Source organism: Ochotona princeps, chromosome 2, assembly GCF_030435755.1.
Source record: "Ochotona princeps isolate mOchPri1 chromosome 2, mOchPri1.hap1, whole genome shotgun sequence".
In the NCBI taxonomy this organism is placed as follows: Eukaryota; Metazoa; Chordata; class Mammalia; order Lagomorpha; family Ochotonidae; genus Ochotona; species Ochotona princeps.
Genome location: NC_080833.1, coordinates 42,539,277 through 42,555,673, shown reverse-complemented (window position 1 = coordinate 42,555,673; position 16,397 = coordinate 42,539,277). Strand labels below are relative to the sequence as shown.

The following is a 16,397-nucleotide window of genomic DNA, read 5'->3' as shown; positions in this document are numbered from 1 at the left end:
GGTCAGGTGGAATGTGGGGCAAGAGGACGTGGTAGCTCTGCTCATGGCTTCCCAACTGAATGAGAAGGCAGCAGCCAACCCGCTGTCCATTTAATTGGTGTTGCTATAGCAACCTCCAAGGCCTTCCAGGTTTCTGAGGCGGTGCCAGCTCCCAGGATGGTCCCCCACTGCCTGCCCCAACAGAGAGGTTATATTGATGGGAAAGTGGAGTGAGTTTAGTATCTGGTATATGCAGGCTCAGCTCCTTTAACCAGGGAGATGCTGGACAAGTTGCCCTGTCATCCAGGGCCTCAGTTGGGTCATCTGTAAAATGGGTTATTGGCTCTTGCATTGCTGTCCTTGTGAGGATGAAATAACAAAAGGCCAGAATCAGTGCTGGTGTAAATGGCTGTGTGATGCCATTTGCCCTCCCTCCAAGGGGCCCTGTTCATCAGCACAGGAAGGTTCTGGGACTTTATGGGATTGGCATGGTGTGAGGAGGGGCTGCGTTGAGAAGGAAAGGGTATAGGAATTGGTCGTGGTTCTTGTGGTCTCCCCGACCCCCAATGGTGATGTCTGCCCCTGACGAGCCAGAACTTTCTCCCAGGAATCACCTTGGAAAAGCCAAGAACATTTGTTCAATGAAAATCAGCATTTCAGCTCCAATTATAGCTCGCTTGATTGGGGACAACCTCTGACCCACCTCCAGGGCATCCATGGGGAGAGACGTGGGCTGGGGCTGGGAGGATGCTTCAAGGTGACCGTGTTACACTTCTGGCTGCTTCCCGATGGAGTTTTTCTTCCTGCACCTTAGAACTTCCCACGCTCTGTCACGGGGGTACCTCATGGAGTCCCCAAGCTCACCTGCAGGTGAGAGAGCAGGATGCAGGGGCCTGAGATAGCCCAGCAAGTCAGCGAGTGGCCCTGCCACAAGCCCCCTGCCCAACTCCCCTGCATTGGAGCTCCCTCTGCCACTCCGTGCTGCACTTCCCCAGACAGGAGCTGGGACGGGAAGCACTGGTAGTCCCCAATGTCTCTCCTCCCAGTTTAGGGCCGCCCGCCCCTCCAGCCCACGTGAGCTCAGTCACTAAGCTGCTGCCGTGGCCTTTCATTCTTTTCTTTTTGTTCATCTGTTAACTTATGAATTAGAGAAAGTTCCAGTGGATTTGGATTTCTGGGGCAAGCTTCTCTGGGGATGGATAAATTGAAAAGCCAGGCTGGAGTTTCAAGCCCCGCCTGCCCTGTAGAATGTGGGGTGCCCTGTCAGCAGGCTGAAGGCCTTCCCCAGGGGTGTCAGTCACAGAGCAGGAGCCATTCCAGGCTGGAGGCTGCATCCTGGTGGACCCTAAGGACTCGTGGTGTACATCATCGGGGCGAAACCAGGCCTGACCACCAGCCATGCGCATCTGCCGTTCATGACTGAATCACAGCACCTGCTTGCTAAGCTCCAGCTTTGTTCCTGACTCTGAATATAGGGATTTCCATGTCATTTCTTTTATTGTTTTTAAGATTTATTTATTTTTATTGGAAAGGCAGATTTACAGAGAGGAGAGATAGAAAGAAAAATCTTCCATCTGTTGGTTCACTGCCCAAGTGGCTGCAAAGGCCAGACCTGAGCTGATGCGAAGTCAGGAACCAGGAGCCTCTTCCTGGTCTCCCATGCAGATGCGGGGTCCCAAGGCTTTGGGCTGTCCTTGACTGCTTTCCCAGGCCACATGCGGGAGCTGGATGGGACGTGGAGCATCCTGGACATGAACCGGCGTCCATATGGGATCACAGCACATACAAGGCGAGGTCTTCAACCACTAGGCTACCGCACACAGCCCATGTCATTTCTTTTAGACTGTCCACCACCCTAGGAGTTCATGCTGCCCCACTTTCATGTGCACAGGAGTTAAGTGACTGCCTAAGGACAATGGGGTCTGTAATGGAAATTGGACTCAGGTCTACCTGACTCTCAAACCCATGTTTTTCCCCCTAACATCCTGTCCTGGGAGCCTTGGGCACCAATTGTCCTGGAAGCAGGCATCAGATGCTCACATTTTTCTTTCAGTATTTACTTATTTACTTGAAAGTCAGAGTTGGGGGAGGGGATGAGAAACTCTTCCATCCGCTGGTTCACTCCCCAGATGGCCACATCAGCTAGGGTTGAGCCAGGCCAGCGCCAGGAGCCAGGAGCTTCCTTTCTAAGCACTTGGGCCATCCTTTGCTGCTTTCCCAGGTCATTAGCAGGGAGCTGGGTCAGAAGCGGAGTAGCCAGGACTTGAACCAGTATCCATATGGGATTCCAAATCACAGGAGGCAGCCTCCTGCGCTACACCACAGCACCAGCCTTCAGGTGCCCATGTTTCATAACCTGCCTGAGCAAAGGTTCTGAGAGCTTCCTTTCTCCAATTGTAACTATTTCAGGCTAGGGGTGCTGGGGGACAGCAACAGGTTCCACTTTTCTCCTGGGCAGTGGGCAAGTACAGTAAGTTAAGCAGGGCCTTTAGGCCTGGGGTGGGAGTCCAGCTCGGCCACCCACCACAGGGCTCAGAGCAAGCAGCTGATTCTCACTGTGCTTTGTCCTTGTCACCCCTAAGCAGGAGAGTCACAGGAGTCCCCAGCTTGCAGGGAGACACTGCACAGGCCACCTTCCCAGAGTTCACAGGGCACAACCTGGGAGCCAGGTTTGGATCCCAGCTGTGGGGAAGAGACGTATCCGCAAGTCCAGGAAACATTCAGCATTCAAGGAGGAAGGCCCCTTTCCCTTGCAGGACCCTTGTCTCCCACCCCTGGCCCCAGGGGGCATGGGCTCATCACATGGTCTCAGGGACTTTTCTCATCTTGGCATTCCAAAGGCCATGCCTTTTTGGGGGGTAGGGGGTGGCTGGCATCAGACAGTGCTGCCTGCTTGAGAGCCTGTAATTAGAGCCATCTATTTAAGGACATGGCAAATGTCTTATTAATTATAAAGAAAGGAAGCAGACGGATTGTTTAATCATTGTCCTTGCTGAAAGGTTATGCAATTAGCTATATAAATATTCAGTGAAAGTTCAAGCGGCTGCCTGCTGTATTGGGATCTGCAGCTGAGGGTAAAGGGGATCCTGGAATGTGCGCATATGGCCCAGGGTCAGGCTTTATAAAGGGATTCAAACTCTTACCTGCTGTGCATCTTTAGGCTAGTACTTGGTCTCTCTGAGCCCCCCAGTTCCTCATCTGTAAAATGCAGGGCTTACCTGCAGACTTGCTGCAGAACACCTCTGCAGGATGATTGGCACCCCCAGGACTTGTGCTCACAGCCTGTAGGGTTTTGCTTACCCATCGGAGTCAGATCCAAGTGGATCTCAGCCTGCTGTAGTTGCTACAGGGAAATACCCTGGACTGGGCGCTTTGGAAACTCAGGGTGGTAGGTTTCAAAGCCAGGAAGTCGGCTCCTAGAGTGTTAATCCAAGGACCTCAAGCTGGCAGATCAGAATCACTTAGGCTGTGGGAGGGTGGTTATTCAATTGCAGACTGCAGGACTCCCTTGAGGACTGAGTTCAGCCTGTGTGAGCCGGGGATCAGTGGGCTTTCAAGGGACCTCAGGCAACCTCAGCTCTCTGGTGTTCCCTGGAACCCTCACGGGCTAGGACTGGAGGTGGCTGGGGTGCTGTCAACCACTGCTGCCCTGCTGTGTCGTCGTTTCCTGGCCTTGCCGGACAGTCCCTTGCAAAGGGACGTTGCTGGAAGAGGCCCCTTGTGGGTACTGCATTCTCAGTGGCTCTGAGGTCCACACTTGGATCTCAAGAACTTTTCACCAGGGGGTGGGAGTAGTGAGAGCACCTGAGCCACCTCTGGCACCAGCATGCGTGGGCCCCACAGAACACGAAGGGGGCTGAGGATTGGGTCTGAAGGGGGTGACCAGAGGACAGCACGAGCAGCCCTCTTCAGCTAGGAGCTCAGAGTGCATAGTCTGGCGTCAGAAGCCATTGATGAGTAGTACTCACCTAGGTCTTCACCAGGTGTGCTTGGGCCATCCTCCCTCCCGCTGCTTTCCCAGCTGCATTAGCAAGAAGCCAGATTGGAAGCCGAGTGGCTGGGACTTGCAGTAGTACTCAGTTATGGGGTGCTAGAGCCCAGGTGATCGCTTAATTCCCTATGCCACAACACTGGCCCCTTGCACATCCTAAATCCAATCCCCCAACCTTTCCTGAACTCTCATAGTCCTCTGGTCCCTGGCACGCCAATCCTTCTTTGCTCTGCCAACCTCTGCCCCTCCAGGAACACAGAGCCACCACCCTGTACTCTTCTTTGCTGTTGCCTGTCTATGTGCCCTTGAGCGCTGTGTTCCAACTGGGCTTGGTTTCCCTTCTGGATCAGCAATTCCATGATCAGGACCTCTGGATTTAGAGGATTTACCAAGGACTGGACGGCTCCTAAGTAGCCCCCCTGCCAGGTGCCTCCCCCTCCCCCACCATGAGTGCTGAGCCAAGAGCAGCCACTGTGTGGCCAGGCCCAGCGGGACTACACAGCTATAATTACTGCAGCTGCAACAGAGGCTCACTCAATCAGGGGCCTCGAGCCCCAGGCTGGATTTGCACACTGGAAGAAAGAATTAGACCCCTTCGTCATCAGGGCTACGAGAGGAAGTGGAGGGGGTTAGGTTCTTGTCTTAAGCTGCGCCTGCGCCCAGCAAGGCAGGTGCATGCCAGACCTCCGCAGCCGGCTCACTGCTGCCTTTTGAGGAGTGCAGGAGGTCCCGCCTCAGTGGCCTCCAGGATGTGGCTGGCAGGAGGCTGGACATTTCTCTTTGATCTCTGTAATAACTCAACGGGGTGAGGATTACATCGGGGCCTCCAGAACACACCCTGAGGCCATGGGCTCTAAACCCTGGCTGCTGGTGTTTGAGTCCTGAGTTGGTCATTCACTGGCTATGTGACTGTAGCCAGCAATCCTTAACTCTGTGCTGGGAGAATGGGCCTGCTGCTATTATGTGTCTACAAGCTTTTTTGTTTTGTTTTGTTTTTTAAAACTGATTGATTGATTTGGAAGTTAGTCAAATAGTGAGAATTTTCACCCACTGGTGTACTCCCCAGATGGCCTCTACAGAACTTAAACATTTTTCTTATTTTAAAGATTAATTTTATTTATCTGAAAAGCAGATTGACACAGAAATAAAGAGATCTTCTGTCCGCTGCTTTACTTCCCAAGGTGGCTGCAGTGACTAAGGCTGGGCCACACTGAAGCCAGGAGCCAGGCGCTCCAGCCAGGTCTCTCCTGTGAGTGGCAGGAGCCCAAGCATTCAGGCTGTCCTCTGCTGCCTTCTCAGGTACATTAGCAGGAAGCTGGGTAGGAGGTCGAGCAGCAGTGAACTTGAACTCATGGTCTCATATGGGATGCTGGTGTCACAGGCAGCAGCTTAACGCACTGCATCACAACGCTGGCCCCAGTCTGTAGGATTTCAAGGAGTAAGGATGGGCTGTAAAGCATCCAGAAGAACGCCCAGCACAGCACTAACTACTCCCTGTGTTTGTTCACATGGGCCAGTGAAGCATTGCATGCACCAACTGTGATGACAGGGGCCGATTCCAGATCTAGGCCCTAGCCCCGGCCACTGCAACCATCTGGGAAATGAACCAGTGGATAGAAGTCTCTCTCTCTCTATTTCAATCTGCCTCTCAGATAAAGAAAATCAGTCTTTGAAATAAGAACAAAGCTTAAGATGCATAGAGTCCTATGCAGGGTTACCTGAGGGTTTCATCTCAGCTGTACAAAACTGAGCCAGGTGGAAGAGCCCTAGCTGACCTGTGGGGCTTGGCCAGGTGCCTGAAGCTGGTGGGCAGCAGATGGGGCTCTCCATCCTCCATGTCCTTTGGCTGAACCCCACGTGGACGTCTGTGTGCACAGCCCAGCAGGAGTGCCCCGCAGAGAAGCTGAGCTGTGGACCTACCAGCCACAAGTGCGTCCCTGCCTCCTGGCGCTGTGATGGCGAGAAGGACTGTGAGAGTGGAGCGGACGAGGCTGGCTGCGCCCCCTGTGAGTCTGGGGTCAGATCCCACGGTCTGCTAGGGGCGGGGGGCAGGGTGACTGGGCAGGTGGCTGGGGCAGCAAGGGTGCCGATCAGGACTCGGAGTGGCCGGGTGCTTGGGCGACATCTCTGTCATCCTCATGACCACCTCATGAGAAGCCATCACCATCCCTAGTGTACGGGTGGGGAAACTGAGGCTCAGACATGAGAGGAACAGTGTGTGAGGCTGAGCTTGGGACTGCTGCTCGGTGCTTCTCACCACACCTGACATCCGCTCATCCATTCCACAAGTCTGCTGCTGGCCAAGTGGGGGGAGGGGAGAGGGGGAGGGCCCAGGGCTGTGTGTGTGCGCACACACTGAGGCAGGGGGCTGGGTGGGGGCAGAGATTCCGGAGGTGTGAGGGCAACCAACGGTGGCTCAGGTCTCAGGTCTGAGCACCTGGCACGGGGCGGGAAGCCATTGACCGCGGCCACAGCAGGGACAGATGGAAGTGGTCGCCGGGACAGTTCTGCATGGCTGAGCTTCCAACTCAGGATTATGCCCTGGCCAGCGAGGTGGGGCCAGCAGACTGCGTGGCCAGGCCTCCCGGGGGTTGACTTCCATGGGCAATACCGTGTGCCCAGCCTACAGCCAGGCCCTTGAAGGGTCAGTGGGGGTGGATTCCGCTTGGTCCCCTCTCAGAGGCCACAGGGAGGCTGCTGTCTCCAGGCTCTGAAGACAGAGCACTCTCTGGGCACTGCCTGGCTCCCCACTGCCCTCTTCCTGCCTCTGTCTTTGCATGCCCACTCTGTCCCTTTTGGTCCGGAAAATGCCACCGCCGTCCAGAAGCTTCTGAATGTCTTATGTCCTGAGTTGTGATAATTCTGTTGGGACTCACATGCCAGGGAGACGCCCGCCCCTCTTTACTGCTGTGGGGTGGTAGGCACATGTCCATAGAGGCTGTGTAGGGACAGAAGCAGTCCCAGCTGACTGTAGGGTGTTAGAAGGTCTTGGGCCTCCCGTGACACAGCTCCCAGCCACGGGGCAGTGAAAGGATCTGCCCTTCTCTGTGTCTCTCGGAGTTCCTTCCATTCCTGAATGTGGGAGACAGCAGAGGATAGGGGATTGGGGGTGCAACAGCCCCGGGGCCCCAAGAACAGGCACCTTAAAGCTTCTAGGCCTTGGGGAGAATCCAGAGCTGAAAAGTGCCTCATGCCAGAACTCCGAGCGGTCAGTGAGTCTACCGCGCAGGGGAGCTGGGGACTGGATGTGTCCTGTCCATCAGCATCATCTTAGAAGGAGTGTGAGCTCCCCATACAGCCCCCAGCCAGTACCTCACCATCCCCAAAGCCAGAACGAGGGCGGAGCGGGGGAGACCACTTCTGTCAGAAACGTGGTAGAGCTGTCAGAAACACCTGATATGAGTTGCCAGCATAGACGCAAAGGACATCACTTTGTTTAAAAAACATTTTCAAAAACAATGACAATTGACAGCGCGCCACACGGAAGGAAGCGCAGGCTCCGTGCGCCCCCGTGTGGAGGGATCCGGTCTGTCCTCCGAGACCGTGCTCCGCAGCCCTGTCCCGGGGGCAGTTTACCCTAGCAGGCGCGGGGAGGCCAGGCGAAGCCGCCCAAGGTCCCCGGCGCGGGGTAAGGGAAGGGAGGCCCCCTTTCCTGTGCTTCGCCCGGCGCCCACCCGGCGCAGGACCCACGGGCTGGGGTCCGGCGGGCCGACCGGCTCTCTGTCCTGCGCAGTGTGCGCTCCGCACGAGTTCCCGTGCGGCAACCGCTCGTGCCTGGCCGCCGTGTTCGTGTGCGATGGTGATGATGACTGCGGGGACGGCAGCGACGAGCGTGGTTGCGCCGACCCGGCCTGCGGGCCCTGGGAGTTCCGCTGCGGCAGCGGCGGCACCTGCATCCCGGAGCGCTGGGTCTGTGACCGCCAGCTGGACTGCGAGGACGGCTCGGACGAGGCTGCCGACAGGTGTGGCCGCGCCAGTCCAGGGGCCACAGCCGCGCCCGCTGCTTGCGCCACCCCCTCCCAGTTCGCCTGCCGCAGCGGCGAGTGCGTGCACCTGGGCTGGCGCTGCGACGGCGACCACGACTGCAAGGACAAGTCAGACGAGGCCGACTGCCGTAAGCCCCCCCATGGCCCGGCCACTCTGCTCGTCATGCTCCTCTTCCTGCCCTCGCCTGAGTAGATTCCTGCCCCGACCCCTGTCCTGGTCAGTGTGGAGGAGGACCAGGAGGGAGGGGTGGCCTGTTAGCGGGCTGGTGGCTACCGGGGCAGAGTCAGGTCTAACTCCAGAAGCCCAGCATCCTCACGCATACGCTCCCTGACCCTCATTTCAGGCTGTCACCACGGGGTTCTTCTGCACGAGACCTTGAACTGCCCAGAACTCCTCCCCACCTACCAGGGTGGCTCGTCCTTCAAGGCCTGGCCTAGATGGCACTGACCATCCCAGCCAGGCTGGTTCCCTCCACTGGACTGTCTTACAGGCTCTTAGTGGTCCCTGGGCTCCGCCTCCCCTCCACCCCATCCCCCTGGCACAGCACCTGGCTCAGGTCAGGTTTGCAAGTGGGTGATGTCATTAAGTAATGAACACCGAGACTCACGATCTGTTCTGAGGGACTGGCCCTGGGCAGTGGTGGTAGATGAGGGAGCAGGAGACCCGGTTTTGTCCTGCCAGCCAGAGTGCTGTGAGACCCTGGGAAGACCCTTCCCCATCTCTGAGCTTCAGTCTCCCCTCCTGTACACACTGCAGGTGCCTCGGCCAGGGGTCCTGTGAGGACTGCTCGGCTCAGCCACTGGTCCTGTTCTTGCCAGATGTCGATGTAGCATGGGCAGGGCGGGTCAGGGGACAGTCATTGTGCCTGACCCACTGACCCCATCCCTTTGCCCGCTCCCAGCAGCACTGGGGACCTGCCGTGGAGACGAGTTCCAGTGTGGGCATGGTTCTTGCATCCCTGCCATCAAGCGCTGCGATCGAAAACAGGACTGCCCAGATGGGAGTGACGAAGCTGGCTGCCTGCAGGGTGCGTGACGCCGAGGGACCGCGACTTCCCCAGGACCGATTTGCCATACTTGCCTGGCCTCTCCATGGGCCCAGAGAGGCAGTTCCCACAGAGCACCACTCATCCTCTTCACTTGATTCTGGCTCCCTTCCCATGGGATCCTGGCCATGCTGGGACTGGATTTTTAAGGACTCTGTGCAAGGGGGAGGAGGCCTGGGACATGAAAGGTTACTGTGGGAAATCCAGCCCAGTCCCACCACTTAAGTCCTCTGACTCCCTCCAAACCGGCGAATGCTTCTCTCCCGGGTCCCCCGATGGCAGCGGCTGTACCCTGCTCCCACGAGGCCCCCTGGATTTTCAGAGGACCTGATTATCTCCTGTGCCCAGCAGGCAGGGCTCCTAACCCAGAAGTCATCCAGGGGAACAGACAACAGGTGGAACAGTGAGGTGACCACCTCTTTCTGGGCTCATGGGGCAGAGGTCCCCTTTGGCCTCTGCACGGATCCACCCAGGGCCAACACTGTCAGATAAGATGCACGCTCCTGGGCCTTGCTGGCTGGGTGCCACGGGACCTCCTGAGCATTTCTAGGGTGTTGGCCCGGGGAGCTCAGCCTTTGCAGATCCTGGGTGCCGTTATCATGAGACCCGTGGGGGCTGGGACTGGACTTTGCTTGCCTCCCCATAGCCCCGGGCCAGCCCTCCTGCCCCACCATCTCACAGGTACTGTCCACTCTCTTCTCTGGCCCAACAGAGTCAGCTTGTGAGGGTCCCCGCAGATTTCAGTGTAAGAGTGGCGAGTGCGTGGACAGCAGGAAAGTGTGTGATGCTCAGAGGGACTGCCGGGACTGGTCGGATGAGCTTCTGAAAGAGTGTGGTACGGTACCTGTCCTGGCCACCAGCGCTCCCGCCCTGCCCCTCCTGGCCTCGGCCTTGAGGCTCTGGTGTGCCATCCCTCTCTCTGGACTCAGTGCTGTCCTGTGGCCTGAGATGGGGCTCTCTGGCCCTGGGGTCTCTCGTTCTGTACCTCTACACAGCTCCCAGCTTCCTTCCCAGTGTATATGCTCAGAACAGAGATGCTTCCTCTCACAAACTTGGCCTTTCCTCATTCCTTCCACTTTCAGGCCTCTGAGTGTGTGTTCTCTATTGCCTCCCTTCCTCAGGCTTCCTGTCTCACTGATCTAGTAGGGATCCAGTGCAGGAAACCACCAAGGCAGCAGCAGGCCATGGTGGCTGCCCAGGCGGGGCCTGCGTGGAACAAGTGATGCAGCCCCAGCAGCAAGCAGCAGGTGGCGCTTTCCTCAGCCCGGCCAAGCTGGGCTGCACAAGAGCAAGCAGCAATGAGGCTGCTATTGCCAGAGGCTGCCAGGGTGCATGGCTTCCAGGCTGGCAAGCACAGATTGCCCAGACTGAAGTGGGCTGGGGACCAGGAAGATCCAGTGTGAACCACAGCAGGTCAGGGGTCGAGGGAGATTTGGACTAAAACCCCTGGAAGGGCAGTGCCCTTCCACCTGCCGTCTTCCTTTCTGACCATCAGCTTCCCACCAATCCCAGTCCTGGGCTCTCCCAGGAACTCCAGTCTCTGAACTCCCCAGGAAGAGCATCTTCCCTTCCTTTGTGAAGATAGAATAAAAGCTCGTTCCAAAGGCCAGGGTCGCCAAATAGGGGTCACTTGGCTGCCAGCTGAGCTATCGGGAGAAAGACAACCCAGCCTCTGTGCCAGCCCTCTCCCTGCCAGTGGGCCCCACCACCAAGTAGGGAAGTCCCAGAGAAGGCCTGGGGAAGCAGGAATGGCCAGGCCTAGCACCCCCACACTCCCAGACTTGGAGCTCACTAGAGACTACTAACCTACTAAACTCTCTTGTTTTGCATGATACACCAAAGAGAAGTATGTGTTGAAGTATGCACGTGTTGTCTGTGTGTGTGCCTGCTATGTCTGTTGGTGAGAGCCAGTGCCCGTGTCTCCTGCTCTGCCTAAGCTCGGGGAGCCGCTGTCCCCCTTCCCCGTGTGTGTGTGTGTGTGTGTGTGTGTGTGTGTGTGTGTGTCCTCAGGTCTGCGGGACATGTCTGTGCCTCTGCACATCCCCAGGGATGTGTGCATGCGGGTGTGTGCACGTGCTGGGCTAAGTGACACAGCGCCTTTCATCCATGCCACTCAGGCCTCTCAGGACCACGCTAAGCCCCCTTCCTCATGGATCTCAGAGAAGCAGAGTCCCCTCTGGGCTGGATGGCATGAGGAAGAACCAGAGCCGCTTCAGGCCTCCCAGGCGAGCGTAGACAGGCAGCAGGTCCACACCTGCTGTCCTTTTTCTTCTTGCCACCCACCTCAGCCCTGGAGGACTCTGTACCTTCAGAATCACTCAGAGCTCTCCCCTGGCCCCTTACAGGGCTTCCTGATATATGCCCCTTTCATCCAGTCCTCAGCAGACACAACCGCTGAGATGCTGCCCCCTGCCAGAGGGGAGGATGGAAGCAGGTGCCTGAAGGAAATGCGAGCACACACGTGGACGGGGTGTTCTGGGGTCCAGGAGAGGTCAGGGCGGGCCTGGAGTGACAGGAACGTTCCTGGAGGTGGTGCCCCACACATACCACTCCGGGTGCTGGGCCTGGCTGAGTCACTCCCAGGCCCCCCGGTCACAGGCTTGCTGTGGTTTTGTTCTTTCAGTTCCACCAACATTCCGGGGAAACAGAAGGAGGCCCAGGGGTAAAGGGGATTTTCCCTAAGCTTGGCTCAGGCTGGAGGTGGGGGCACCCCTCGGCTGTGCATGGCCTGGGGCGGGCAGCTCAGCTCAGCTTGGCGGGATGGGGTGGGGCCAGGTGGTGGTGCTTGCATGCGGCGGGTAGGAGTGTGGCACCCTCCCCCGGCTTGCGGGATTGACTTTCTGTGGTTCTGAAGCTCAGGATGCGGTGAGGACTCGGTGAGCCTTGGCCCTGGACTCCCTGGCTAGAAGGTGGTAAGGGAGCAGAGGAGGGGTAGCCAGAACCAGGCTTAGGACAAGGTGGAGGGACAGGGATGAGAGGTGGAAGGAAGGAGGGAAGCTGGGAAAAAGAACTCATTCCCTTATCAGTTCACAATGGGATAGTGTTAGGGGGCATCCTGTGTGTTCAGACTCCTCGGGTGGCAGACTAGCCTGGACCCTGTCTAGAGAAGTGTCAGAGACCAGAGCGCCCGCAGGTTTCGAGGTGCATCTGTGTTCCCCATCCCCTGCCAGGCCCACATAGCAGGGCTGGGAGCTGCCCCAGGACAGTGTGGTTCCCAGGAGAAACTGCCCAGCTAGGAAGCCAGGCACATTCCAGAAGGGGTTCCCAGGCCCACCTGACGGTTTGATGGCACACACACAAGCCCCTTACCTCAGAGGCCACAAGGAAGGAAAGAGCTTAGGAAACGGGTTTGTGAAAGGAATGACCATTGGCCAGCAGGGAAGACCAGGCTGTCTCCAGCCTCGGTGGCCTGGCAGGCCGAAGACTAGAGCTCTGGTGCCACTTGGACCCTGACTGACCTTGAACACGGGCTTGCCCTCTCCGAACCTCCTCCCGCCCAGACACCCAGTTCCTGAGGCTGGGGTTCCGGGAGGCCTCCTCTCCGAGTCCTCCCATCTCTGGGATTCCCGCTGGATTCTCTGCTTCTGCTACAAGCCCCGCCCCCTGTGCTGGCCCCGCCTCCTCCCATCCCCTGGTAGGACCCTCAGGAACCTGCGTCCCTCTGCAGGCCTCAACGAGTGTCTGCACAACAATGGTGGTTGTTCTCATATCTGCACTGACCTCAAGATCGGCTTTGAGTGTTCCTGTCCCGCGGGCTTCCGGCTCCTGGACCAGAAGACGTGTGGTGGTGAGAGCTCCTCCCCGCCTCCCCAAAAGCTGAGATGGATCGCATGGCCAGTTCTGACCCCCTACTTGGCTCTTCCCCACAGACATTGATGAGTGTGAGGACCCAGATGCCTGCAGCCAGATCTGCATCAATTATAAGGGCTACTTCAAGTGCGAGTGTCACCCTGGCTATGAGATGGACCCAGAGACCAGGAACTGCAAGGCTGCTGGTGAGTGCTTCGGAGGGTCCAGGAAGTGGTGCACAGTGCAGAGGGCGGGAGCTTGGAACTCCAAGTGCATCTAATATAATAACACAGAACCCACAACACTTAGTATGCAGCCTTATACACTCAATCATACCACCCAAACAATACAGAACACATAAAGTGGCCTATTGCATGTAATGTGCAACCTGGTGTTATCCCACATATGATGTATGTGAGACATGACACAGATTATATTTGTGCAGTGGAGACACTGTGCTGCTGACCATGCTTACACAAAGTCCCACATATGCAGGTGTTTTTACATTTTAAAAAGCATGTGTTTATTTTAAAGTCAGTTACTGAGACAGGTGGAGAGAGAGAGATTTTCCATCTGCTGTGTCGTTCTCTACATGACCACAGTGGGTAAAGCTTGGTTGAGCCGCAGCCAAGAGCTAGGAGCTTCATCTGAATCTCCCATGTGGGTGGTAAGGGCCTAAGCACTTGGGACATCTTCCACTACTTTTCCTAGGCCGTCAGCAGGGCTGCTGGATTGAAAGTAGAATAGCTGGGATACAAACTGGCATCCATATAGGAAGCTGGCATTGCAAATGGAAGATTTATCCACTGCACCACAATGCTCGTACCACAAGGGTCTTTTTTTTTAAAGTTCAGTGTAAATGGGATTAAAAGATGAGTTTATTTTGGTGCAAAAAATCTTTCTGAGGTCCATATACCAGAAGGGTCTTCGGGGCTAGCACATTGGCTCAATTGGCAATAATCCCTCACTGCCTGTAGCTTCATTTCTTGCCATGCCTGCTACTGCAGCCCCCTGCGCGTGTACACACACACAGCCTCTGTGAGGGTCTTCCCCTCCGCCTCTGTCCTGACGTGTATACTGTAAGATGCTGCCTGTCCAGGGAGCCCTTTTTCTGAGAGTGGCAGCACAGTGAAGGTGATCACAGCAGGAAAGAGATATGTTCCGGGTGCAAGGGCCCTGAGGCAGCAAATCCCTGCTTGGCCATGTAATGCCAAGTAGTCCAGCCGCTGGAATCCAGTGTGTTAGAGGAGTGGGCAACACAGCTGGACAGGGAACTCGGGGTCACACAGCACCATCAATGCAAACCTAACAGGGAAATGGGGAGTTATGGGAGAGTTTGGGGAGTCTGTATCTCATAAGAAGAATGAAGATTGTATGAATGGTACTTTGCATCTTGGGCCTTTTGTACTCATTCCTTCATCCTTGCCCACATGGCAGCTGGCAGGAACCCATTTCTGATCTTCACCAACCGGCATGAGGTGCGCAAGATAGACCTGGTGAAGCGGGAGCACTCCCGCCTCATCCCCATGCTCAAGAACGTGGTGGCGCTGGACGTGGAAGTGGCTACCAACCGCATTTACTGGTGCGACCTCTCCTATCGCAAGATCTACAGGTGAGTGCATGACCCCGGAGCCAGACCTTGAGGGGTGGCCTCTGGCACTAGGGTTTCTTGGGGGCCTGGGAGAGGCTTGGGAATTAGTGCAGGTCACAGTGGAAGTGGAGCCACCAGGGTTGAGGGTTCTGTTGGAAAAGTGGCATTGAGCACCACCCACCTGGGCTTTGTCTGACCCCTACTGGCCTAAGGAGGAAGTGTAAGACACAAGAAAGTAAGTCAGGCCTTTTGCCCTGGGAGGAGGGTCCTTCTGAGCTCAAGGCTCTTGGTGGTCTTTCTCAAAATGTCTCTGGTCTGCCTGTGTGCCACCCTGCAAGGCCAGGCCCCCTGGGGCAGTCATGTCCTTTCTTTGTCCTGAGATGCCCTCCGCAGGCCCAGGGTAGACGCTGAGGCACAGCCGAAAGAACGATGGGACAGATGAGTGAATGGAAGGAAGGATGATGTGTGCTGCCCCGGATGACCAGCTCCTCCCTCCCCAACATACAGACACCTGCACCTACACACCCAAGGGCAGGGCTAGAGCAGTTGTGACAGAGAGGCAGGGTCTGGTGACAGACTGGACAGGAGGCTGGAGAAGCTCAGAGCCCAGAGATGGGACATGGGAGATACCCGACACAGGCTCATTTGAGAAATTTGAGGTTTCTGGCTTGAGCAGTTTTGAGGTGAGAAGTTTTGAGTTTCAAGCTTGAGCTGTTGTTTGAGGTGAGAGGCACTGAGGAGGAGCAGGGTTTGGTGGTCTGTCTGTTAGGCCAAGGGATGGGGAGTGGAAGTGAGCCATCTGGGAATATGTTGGGCTCCCAGTGTCTGGCAAGTCGAAGGGAACTGGCTGGCTGTGTAGTCCAGAACTGTTGAGAGTGGTTGGGATTGGAGAGGCAGTTAGGCATGACAGTGGGCACCGAGGAGCTAATCACCCAGGGAGAGAGAGTGTGGAGGAGAAACCCTTGGGAGACATTAGATCTGACCATTGCTCCCCTGGCATGTCCACTGTGTTCTCAGCCTCTGCCCCAACCTCACCTCAGATTCCTCCTCTCTCGCCTGGACACTGTGACAGCCTCCTGACAATTTCTTGCCTTAACTCGCTGCCCCTTCCAACCAGCCTACTCCTAGGTGCCACAATGACCACACATGCCTCTAACCATGCCTGTGACCCTGTCTGTCACCCCTCTGGCAGCCTGCGGCCCCTACCTGCACACACTTCTGTTCTCACAGCCCATATTCCCAGCTTTCTCCAAGAGAACAGCATGCTCTTCTCTGGGTGCTCATACTGGCTGGTCCCTGTGCCTGGGTGCATTCTGTCCTCTGGCTGCTCGTGAGCCAGGGCCCTGGGACTCCACCCCAAAGTCTTCCTTCACTCTCCGGGATGGGGCTGAATCTACCTTTTCAACTACCACAGGCCTTTGTTGCTGTCTAGAATCACATCCTGTTATTTCTGCCTGCAAATCGGTGCCCCTCCCCTTATTCCCCCTAAACTGACCTCCCCCAGACCACAGAATGGGGCTGATCTAAGCCCATATCCCAACCCTGGTGGAATATGTTGAATGAGAACTGGCCACATTCTCATTCTCCCACTGTTAAAGCTGGAGAAGGAGATGTGGGAAGGGTGCCTGGGCTGCTCCAGCCGGGCCCCTGGGTAGACCATCTGCCCATGGCCAGCTCTGGTTTCTCCCAAGTGCCTACATGGACAAGGCCAGCGACCCAGCAGAGCAGGAGGTCCTCATTGATGAGCAGCTGCACTCTCCAGAGGGCCTGGCAGTGGACTGGGTCCACAAGCACATGTACTGGACTGACTCGGGCAATAAGACCATCTCAGTGGCCACACTCGATGGTGGCCGCCGGTGCACTCTCTTCAGCCGTGACCTTAATGAACCCCGGGCCATCGCTGTTGACCCCCTGCAAGGGTGAGTATACCCATGCCAAGCTTCCCCTTTCTCCCACCATGAGCACTCAGTCCCTATACATCTGACTCAAGAGCTATCTTGAGGGGCCTAGAAGGC

At 56.6% G+C, this 16,397-nt stretch overlaps 1 protein-coding gene across 15 annotated transcripts in view; it reads left to right on the top strand.

Moving 5' to 3' along the window:
• The window catches only part of LRP8 (LDL receptor related protein 8), a 68,324-nt gene that overhangs the window by 31,081 nt on the left and 20,846 nt on the right, over positions 1-16,397 (top strand). For 3 of the 15 annotated variants that reach the window (XM_058655423.1, XM_058655418.1, XM_058655379.1), the window contains exons 4-11: positions 5,848-5,976; positions 7,704-8,084; positions 8,859-8,984; positions 9,715-9,837; positions 12,670-12,789; positions 12,872-12,997; positions 14,229-14,403; positions 16,074-16,301. In XM_058655423.1, coding sequence (XP_058511406.1) covers positions 5,848-5,976; positions 7,704-8,084; positions 8,859-8,984; positions 9,715-9,837; positions 12,670-12,789; positions 12,872-12,997; positions 14,229-14,403; positions 16,074-16,301 — 1,408 coding nt within the window. Of the gene's footprint in view, positions 1-5,847; positions 5,977-7,703; positions 8,085-8,858; positions 8,985-9,714; positions 9,838-11,625; positions 11,665-12,669; positions 12,790-12,871; positions 12,998-14,228; positions 14,404-16,073; positions 16,302-16,397 lie in introns of all 15 variants that reach the window. The other 12 variants (XM_004588684.3, XM_004588683.2, XM_058655459.1 and 9 more) reach the window with 9 other exon arrangements.